The sequence below is a fragment of the Pteronotus mesoamericanus genome, unplaced genomic scaffold (assembly GCF_021234165.1).
Source record: "Pteronotus mesoamericanus isolate MK-2021 breed Mesoamerican mustached bat unplaced genomic scaffold, CSHL_Meso_final scaffold_636, whole genome shotgun sequence".
Taxonomy (NCBI): domain Eukaryota; kingdom Metazoa; phylum Chordata; class Mammalia; order Chiroptera; family Mormoopidae; genus Pteronotus; species Pteronotus mesoamericanus.
In genome coordinates, this window is record NW_026555324.1 from 1,798,602 (window position 1) to 1,808,638 (window position 10,037).

The window sequence follows — 10,037 nt, forward strand, 5'->3', positions numbered from 1 at the left end:
AACAGGACCCGAAGCATCTGGGGAGGAGAAAGGAGAAAGTAGGTGAGCTGTGAATGAGTCCCCCATGTTACCAGCCCCATTCTAAGTGTCACCTTAATGTGAGTGCAAATCTGACTCTCATCTTTTGAGCCTCGTAAGTTAAAATCCTGTGCAATTTCACTGTCCCCAGTATTTAATGAACAGCATAGACAACTTGATTCAAAATTCTGTTTGTGATCATTGTAGTATATCTTAGGCTACTGACATAATTTCAGTCTTTTAAAAAAATTTTTATTGTTGTTCAAGGACAGTTGTCTCCACTTTCCCTCCACTACTCCCCAACCCTGCCTGCCCAATCCATCCCCATCTCCCACCCTCAAACCCACACCCTTTGGCTTTGTCCGTGTGTCCTTTATATATGTTCCTCGATCACTCTTCCCCTCTTTTAAGTTTTAATGTTGGCTCTTCCCTTGGACATTTGAACCAGTCCCTTAACTTCGCAGATGAAAGGTATTTTGTCCGTTCACATATGTCCAGGAAGCATCTGGCTCTGTTCCTACAAAGTGTTCATCATCTCTGATACATTAAGTCATAAATGTTGGTTAATGTGGTTTATTATTTGGTGTAAATTTTCCTTTATTTTTCTTTAAGAAGTGAACCTACATTCTACTCATTCTCTAATACTCTGTCCAGATATTTAAGATAGCCTCTGAAATTTTCTCACCTCTGAGATATGGTTATCTGTCCCTTTTGTGAGCCCCAGAGATGGCAGACAACCCAGATCAAGTTACTGAATTCATCAGACCTCATGTTTCATTTTTGTGTTAGAGTGAGTACAAACCATTTTGTCTCTAAGGTCCAAAGTAGCTCTTAACTGTTAAGCGATCATTTCAAGCCAGAGATAAAGAGGATAGATGAGTATTCCAGAGGATAACAAACAAGGACTAATCAACAATAAGAAATGTTGCCTGTAACAAAACTACATAGAATACCTAAATTTTGTTTAAGGCTTTTATGCCCAGTCATTTGCTTCAAGAGTTAAAAAGTAGAGATTATCAAGGTCTATCTGAAACCAATCCCAGGTTGGCTGCCTGCCACAAGAAAAGCCAAAGTCATGAGACAGGTGCAGGTGAAAAGGAAAGAGGTTCGTTCAAGTGCCAGCCACAAGAGAAGATGGGGGTCTCAAGCCCCAAAACCAACCTCAACATCGCAGTGCAGGCAAAGGTTTTTATAAGGAAGGAGAGGGAAAGCAGAACAAAGAGCTTGAGGAAGAGCTGTGGACATGCAGGCAGTGCCACTGATGGTCCCAATATGGATTTTCATGAGCAGCGTCCTGGACTTGGCCATCTGATTTTGTCAGTTGCACTCCTGTGTCTGGGCAGTTGGCATTAACTAGGGCCTCGGGGTCAGGCTTCTCCTTAGATTCACACAGGAACTGAAACTGCTGAACTGTAAACTATACTATAAAAAAAATTTAATATGCAATTTCTAACTCTGAGGAAAAATCAGGTTTAAAATGCTAGCTTTCACATTTACTAAGATTAATAGAGATAGCTTTATATAGTAGAGTGAATTCATTCTCCATTACATGTCAGGTGTCTATTTCATGCTATTTTCTTCCTCAATCATCAGGCTGAGGTGTTAGCAACATGGAAACAGGAAATCAAACAAGGTTTTCAGATTTTATACTTCTGGGATTTTCCCAAGACTCAGAGCATCAACCCCTCTTATTCTGTCTGTTCCTCTCCATGTACCTGGTCACTGTGCTCGGGAACCTGCTCATCATCCTGGCCGTCAGCTCTGACTCCCACCTCCACACGCCCATGTACTTCTTCCTCTGCAACCTGTCCTTGGCTGACATCGGTTTCACCTCCACCACCATCCCGAAGATGCTGGTGAACATCCAGACACAGAGCAAAGCCATCACCTATGCAGGCTGCATCACTCAAATGTGTTTTTTTATGATTTTCGGAGTTACAGACACTTTCCTCCTCACAGTGATGGCCTATGACCGGTTTGTGGCCATCTGTCACCCCTTACAGTACCCAGTCATCATGAACCCCCACCTCTGTGGTCTCCTGGTTCTTGGGTCCTGGCTCATCAGCTTAACATACTCCCTGATCCAGAGCCTGTTGATGTTGCGGCTGTCTTTCTGTACCAGGTGGGTGATTTCACACTTCTACTGTGAACTTGCTCAGGCCATCACGCTTGCCTGCTCGGATACACTCATCAATCACATCCTGCTCTATATGGTAACTGGACTTCTTGGCATTGTTCCCTTCTCAGGGATTCTTTTGTCCTATATTCGAATTGTTTCCTCAATCCTGAGAATCCCTTCAGCAGATCGGAAATATAAAGCATTCTCTACCTGTGGGTCTCACCTGTCCACGGTTTCTTTATTCTATGGGACAGGCCTTGGGGTGTACCTCAGCTCTGATGCGCCTTCCTGGAGGGGCATGATAGCCTCGGTGATGTACACTGTGGTCACCCCAATGCTGAACCCCTTCATCTACAGCCTGCGGAACAGGGACATCAAGGGGGCTCTACAAAAGGTTCTCGGGAGAACGCTGTATATTCCATAATGGGGATACTCATCCTGGGATTTTAAGCCGACGGAGTAGCAGCAGCTGGCTAAAGAAATCCCACCTCTTCATCACCTCGAATTTTGCTTGCCATCCATTCTTTGTATAGGACTATGGATACAATGGCTTTTTAAACACTTTGTCTTAACCTCTTATAGTGATTCCTCTGTTATTCTCAGTTCTACTCTCCTCACACCTTCCATTTATTATGTATTACCACACCTCATCTCGGATTTCCAACCCTGCAGGTCGATACCAGCCACTTCAGGAACCGACTGAGAACAGCTGAATGAAAAAATTATGACATAGCACAACTTATTGAGAACCATTGCTAGTTCTTACCAAAGTCACTCATTCAACAATATTTATTGAGCCTTTCTCATGTGCTATGCTGTTATAGGTGCCTGGAATACAGCAGTGAAGAACAACAACAACAACAAAAATACAAAAACATTGTGCTCATGGAGTTTAAATCCTGCATCCCAGAGTTTATCATATCACATTATATGTTCATCAGAAAATACACTGTTTGATAAATCTTTATTTGGTTATTCATAAGGTTGAACTATTCACCATTATTTGCTTAGTGCACTTCCAAAATGAGCTGTAATAATGTATCACTACAGATAGAAAAACCACAGGACCCAGTATATTAGATTTGATCAGATGCTAATAAATTATTCATTCAGTCTTATTTTGAGGTGAATACTTTAAGACTAAAATACAAGAGACCAGAGAGTAAAAAAAAAAAAAGAAATCTGGTTGAAAGGACGACATATCTTTAGACATGGTTTCAGGACACAGCACTGCAGTGCAACTCAGGAGAGCGATAACTGAGTCACAGAATCGCCACTCTAGGTGTGTGATTGCCAGAGGTGCAGGTGACACAGGATACGTGAGGGCCTGTGGCTCTCCTGATATATCATGTTCAGTTCCATATCTTCTTCACCATAGAGAAAGTGGGTATCTTAGGTCTTCGCATCATGGTGTTTCCCAAGGCACTGCAGGCAGGAGAGGATGACATAAATGCATCAATATTCATCTCGGAAAAGAATGAAACTAGACCTTCTTACACCGTACCCAAGAGTAAACTCAAAATGGATTAAAGATATAAATGTAAGATGCCAAACCATAAAACTCCTAGAAAGAAACCTAGGCAGTAAGCTCCCTGATATTGTTCCTAGTAATATTTTTTCTGACATATTTCCTCAGAAGAGGGAAACAAAAGAAAAAAATAAGTGAATGGGACTACATCAAACTAAAAGGTTTTTGCACAGCAAAGGAAACCATCAACAAAATGCAATGCAAACCTTCTTACGGAGAGAAGATATTACCCAATGATACTTCCAAAAAAGATCTAGTATCCACAATTTATAAAGAACTCGTACAACTTAACACTAAAAAAAAAAAGTAAGAAATCCTATTAAAAAACTTGTCTGAGGACCTGAGAATATATATTTCTCCAAAGAGGACATGCAGGTGGTCAACAGACGTTAAATGATGCTCAACCTCACTACTCATCAGAGCAATGCAAACTGAAACCCCAATGAGCTATCACCTCACACCTGTCACAATGGCTGTCCTCTAAATCAGCAAACAAGTGTAGGACAGGATGTGGATTAAAAAAAAAGGGAACCCTCCTGCACTGTTGATGGGATTGCAAGTCGGTGCCACCACCATGGAGAATAGTCTGGAGATTCCTGAAAAAATTAAAAATAGAGCTACCTTATGACCCAGCAACTCCACTTCTGGTATTTAGCTGAAGAAATCCAAAACACTCATTCAAAAAGATATATTCACTGCTATGTTCACAGCAGCATTATTTACAGTTGCCAAAGTATGGAAGCAACCTGAATGCCCATAAATAGAACAACTGGACAAAAGAGAAATGGGACATATAAACAGTGGAATATTAAAAAAAATGGAATCATACCATTTACGACAAGATGTCTGGACTTCGAAGGTATTATACTAAGTGAAATAAGTCAGTCAGAGAGAGACAAATAGCCTATGATTTCACTTCTATGTGGAACCTAAAAATAAAATAAGTAAACAAAGAACACCAACACAGATTCATAGATACAGAAAACAAACAGATGGTTACCAGGTAAAAGGAGGATTGGTGGACTGGGTGAAAAAGGTGAAGTAAATAACAAATATAAGTTGGTAGTTCCTAAATAGTCATGAGGATATAACACACAGCATATGAAATGCAGTCAATAATATTCTACTAACAATTTATGATTAATTAGGGACGGTATGACTTCAGCAATTATGTAAATGTCTAAGCACTATGTTGTACACCTGAAAGAAACATAAAAATAATATTGAATGTCAACTGTGATGAGGAAGTTTTCAAAAGCCCTGTACCTGCCAGCAGTCAGTCCCCATTGCCACGCTGCACCCATCCCCTGACAACTGTTAATCTACTTTCTCTCTCTATGGATTTGCCCATTCCGGGGATTGCATATAAACGAGATCATACCAGTTTAGAAATTCTCCTGCCTTTCCTTTCCCTGGAGTTGAGTTCAGTCTCTCCCCCTTATTGCAATCTTCTCGACCACTATTGCATAGTCTTAAATGAAGTCTTCCTTACCTGTTTGACTGTGTCTCGTGCAATTCCTCTTTGCCTTAATCAAAAGCTTTTATAGAAATATCTTTATAATCAATTTCTAGGGAAGTATCTTTTTGGAAATGAAAGTGCCCGATGTCTCGCCTGTTAATGCCAATAATATCACATTTCACAAAAATACTTTGGATTGGAGAAGACCAAAACTCTCTTTCTTGAAGACCTGCATCAGTTTAATTTGGAACACAGAAACTGAGGCAGCCTGGCACAAAGATTGCCTTTTGTAATGCTTGAGACATGAGAGTCCACTCAGAAGGTAATGACAATACCGGAGGAATACAGACTAACTGAGTGGAGAGAACATCAGGAGAAGTTAGATGGGTGGTCAGGCATCTTTAAGTGCTGACACTTAAGTGGGAAGTTGAATAAGAGAGAGGAAGAATTCTTTAGACGTAGATAATTAAGTTTAACGGTTGGGAGGTCACAAAGAAGGACTAGAAAGCCAGTAAGTGTAAACAAGCTTGGCATGCAACAGATCGCCTGTAACGGGTTCCAGCCACAGAGGTTCTGCTTCAGCAGGTGGAGCAGGGCCTGAAGTTCGGCACGCATGAGCTCCCAGGGAAATGCTTAGAATGGACCAGTGACCAGCGAGGGAGTTGGAAGGTGGAAAGGGGTAGGAGAGACCAAACCGTGAAGGGTTTATAGACCTTGGCAAGGAGTTCACATTTTATTCTAGGAATAACAGGAAATGGTCAGAAGGTTCTAAGCAGAGAAGTCACACGTTCTGATGACACCTAAGAGAAAGCAACCTGGCTGCCATGTCAAGGGGGAGAAAGCGACCATTCTGAAGACTTTGAGGACACTCTTGCAGGAGCAGCATGTCTATCTGAACTGTTTTTGGAGAGTAGGAAATGCAAATCCTTTACCTAAGGCAATGTGGCTAAGATGAGTTCATCGATTGGTGTAAGGAAAAAGGAAAGAAAAACTAAAATGACAAAATTGGGAGGTCTCAGTGACCTGAGACAGAAGGCTTGTCCAGCAGAAGCTCTGAGTAGCTATATGCTAGTGCATTTTGACAGTGGGAACACAAAGAGAGTTAAGTAGTACGTCGGCCAGCTTGCAGTGAGAGTTCCTTCGACTATTTGACATCGCCTGTCTGTGCATCTCTGTATTCTAATGGGCAAGACTTGGAAAGTTCCTCAGGTCTTCAGAAACCTCCTCCTCCCAGGACGACAGAATATCCTTAGTGTTAGTCACTGCCATTAACCCTGTGCTCAACGCCTTCTGAACCCAAGCAACAGAGGAGTCTGGGGAAACTGGTCAAACTTTCTAACAAAATCAGGTAAAGTGGATGCTTCTGATTGAGCCATAGGGCCTCTAGAAATTTCAAGAGGATGACAGAGGCCAAATAAATTATCATCCTTAACTCATACTTTATTTACACTCTAAGATTTAATATTTTAAAAGAAACATTTTTGAAGAATAATACTCCTGCAGATGTTATATTACCTTATTATCTCAAGCTCTGCACTCCCTTTGTATCAGGCAACTCTGACTTTGGATATCTAGATTCATTAAGATTTTCTACAGGCGCCTCCCTATGCCCCAATATTTCAAACACTCAGCTCCTCTCCTTGGATTTTCCAATCACTGAGCCAAGCACTAGGCTTGAAGTTTAGAGAGCATCGCTCACCATTCAAAGAACTACCTGGGAATTGTCTTTTTAAAATTCCCAAAAAAATTGTATTAGTCAGGAGTCTCACAAAGAGACTCAGAGACAGTGATGAGCATGCAGGATGTTTAGCAAGTAGCACCCCTAGAATCAACACCTGTGGAAGAGCAGATGTGTGGGAGTGAACTTGGCCTCACTTACAGAGAGATATGACTTTTGCCCCAGTTCTTGGGAGATAACCTATAAGCCCTTGAAATATAGCTAGTGATAGAAGCGATGGGTTATTTGTGATGGACACCGTGGACCATACCTGAACCGTTATGCTAATGAGATACTGAATATGGCAATTCGTTATGCCATAAGACCAACCATGTATATAAATGGTTCACCCACCCTTTTGTGACGCAGCACGGTCACCAGGTGCATGGCCAGGAACAGCCCAAATAGAAGAGGCCGCAGCTCTGGATCACCTGACAGTCCCAGAACGGAGAATCTGAGTCATCTGTTCGATTCCGTGCCTCTGTGCAGACAGGACACAGTTTGAAAAACAAGGGAGTGTGGAGTAAATAAAACAAGTATAGAGGCGTCCATGTTTTGGATTCGAGAAATTCACAAATAAAATATTTACACTTGAGCTTGAGGACAATACACCACTCACCCCCACCCTTAACCTTCAGCAACATTTCTCAGTTGTGAACTCCTTTTACAAACCTCTCCTTACCGATAGCTGGGCTATTTACCTATTTCTATATACACCCGCTTAAGAGACACTGGGTCAAAGAATATTAGAGAAGAAAGGACACTTGAGATTTAAAAAAGTCCATCAACAGAGGACAATATCAGCTTTCCAATTTTCAAGGAAAAATCCGGAACGGGCCATATTGCTTTCTAAGAAAAAAATCATCTTAACTGAAACCCGCTAAGGAGCAATTGAATGTACTTTATCTCGTTCAAATGCAGTACCAGAAATTCCCTTAATTAGGAATATAGTCTAGAAGAGCTAAAACTCCAATAACTGGATTCTAACTTAAAATAAAACATTCATTATCTGATAGCATACTTGTGTGACAAATATCTTCAAGGGTTCTCAGCTTTTTTTGGCTTTATGATGTCCCTCCTTCAAGGACATAAGCGCCTGCTCAAACGTGTGGGTTGTCTGGTCAGAGTCCTTCACCTATAACTCAAACATGTAAATAGTTGGCCTTGGCGGGCTTCACATTTGAGAAATACATCTTTGTTAAACTCACAAAATCATGCAGCACCCCTGATCCTAAAGATGGTGTTAGTTTACAATGCACTGATGATTAGATAATTATTAACTTTCAGGAATACTCTGTACTTGTTTTTCTTTTGAGAAAGCTTATTTTCTGTCAGCGATACACAGTCTCAGAGAAGGAGCTGCGGATGAGTTTACACTTTCCTGATTTTGTTCGTCGTGGCTTAAATTTGTTCTTAAATTTGTTGCTAACCCCAAACATTTGTGAAGTGTTGATTTCTCATCAAATACAACCTTCTAACAAACAGTTGAGAAACTGAAGACCAAAGCCAGGCCTCAGACCGTAAGTTGGCCTTCCTATGGCAGCCTAAATGCTTCCAAGTCAGTTCTTCCTGACAGAGGGACTGCACGTCTCCTCAGTTCGGCTCCCTGAAGGCAGCTCGGCTCATTTCTCCTGACAGATCAAAATACAACGAATTACTAAAGCATTACGTTGTCAACATTTTTCTCCCTTTGTGTGACATCCTAGATTCCTGTGGATAAAGCTGATCATTTCTAACGTGTAAGTACTACCTGCCTTTATATAAGCTATATGATAACAAACTATTTTGTCTCCAAAATTATGTAATTTGGGAAAAAGCTAAAGGAAATAGAGTAAAAACTAATATTACAAACATATGAGTAGTTAGTTTATCTGTAAAATGGTATATTGATTGAACTGACCTTATAGAGTTGCTGTAAGAAATAAAATTAAATTATAAACATAAACTAGCTAAACAGTGGTTATCAATATTAATTGATCTTTATAAATACCCACCCATCTTTCAAATTTAGAGATAAATGATATAAGCCTGCCAGAGAAAGACAAGTACCACATTATTTCTCTAAAATATGGAATCAAATGAAGAAGCTGAACTAACAAGCAAAACGGAGACAGATGCATAGATAGAGACCAGGCAGACAGCTCTGGTGGTGGAGGCTTTGGGAGAGGAGAAACTGAGCAAAAAGGAAAGAGAGAAAGAACTTATGGACACAGACAATAGTGTGGTGTTTCTGGTGGGGGGCAAGTGGGAGTAAGCGAAAGTGGGTTTAGTGGGGATAAGGGGTAAAAAAAATACAATAAAATTAAAATATAATTAAAAAATTTAGTGTGCGGCTGCCATAATGTGTAACCAATTAAATCAGATTTTCTACACATAAGTCCTCTGGGCATGCTATCACCAAGCAGAGTAGAGAACCATTGTCAGACAACGAATAAATGTTGTATTAATGTTATCGATTGTTTTCAATACCATTTTTACCTACTGTCCATATTAAAATATAAATATTTAGTAATACATACTGTAGAATTTATATTTATTACTGATAAAACTTGAGGGTTTTTCCTATCCCTGCATGATCCTCCTCTGCACTTCAGTTCTGCAAAGACAAACACTGTCATGAACCTGGTGGGTGCATTATCCTTTCAGTATGTTTATAATATTAGTAATGAGTTTTGTATTCATAGCAGTTTTCTTGAAAACGCACCTAAATACTCTCATACTACACATGCTGTTCCCTGAGTTCCCGTTTACCACAGCATTGCATTTTAAGTCTCTCTGTGAAACACATACTCAATTTCAGCACTTTATTTTTTATTTTTTTGAAATCATGTTTATTCTGTTACATTTGTCTCTGTTTTTCCCCCTTCGCCCCCCTCCACCCATCCCATCCCCTCTCCCTGTTCCCACAGTCAATTCCCACATGGTTGTCCATGTCCATGGGTCATTCATACATGTTCATGTCTACTCCCTTCCCCTTCTTTCTACCATTGTCCTCCTTCCCCATCCCCTCTGCTCACTTTCAGTCTGCTCCTTGTTTCCATACCTGTGGTTTGTTTATTCATTAGTTTATTTTGTTGAATAGATTCCACCTATAGATGAGTTTATATGGTATATGCCTTTCACCGACTGGCTCATTTCATTAGCATAATATTGTCCAATTCCATCCATGTTGTCACAAAAGGTAGGAGTTCCTTCT

General features: G+C 40.5%; 1 protein-coding gene across 1 annotated transcript; it reads left to right on the forward strand.

The window, feature by feature from the left end:
- Window positions 1-1,628: 1,628 nt before the first annotated feature.
- Window positions 1,629-2,561, forward strand: LOC129061534 (olfactory receptor 7C1-like). Its single transcript, XM_054562213.1, has one exon. It carries the CDS (start codon window positions 1,629-1,631, stop codon window positions 2,559-2,561), a length of 933 nt encoding a protein of 310 aa, XP_054418188.1.
- Window positions 2,562-10,037: the final 7,476 nt, after the last annotated feature.

Excerpts from the sequence above, each read along its gene's own strand:
- LOC129061534 (XM_054562213.1), top strand. The coding sequence starts at position 1,629 with ATGGAAACAGGAAATCAAACAAGGTTTTCAGATTTTATACTTCTGGGA.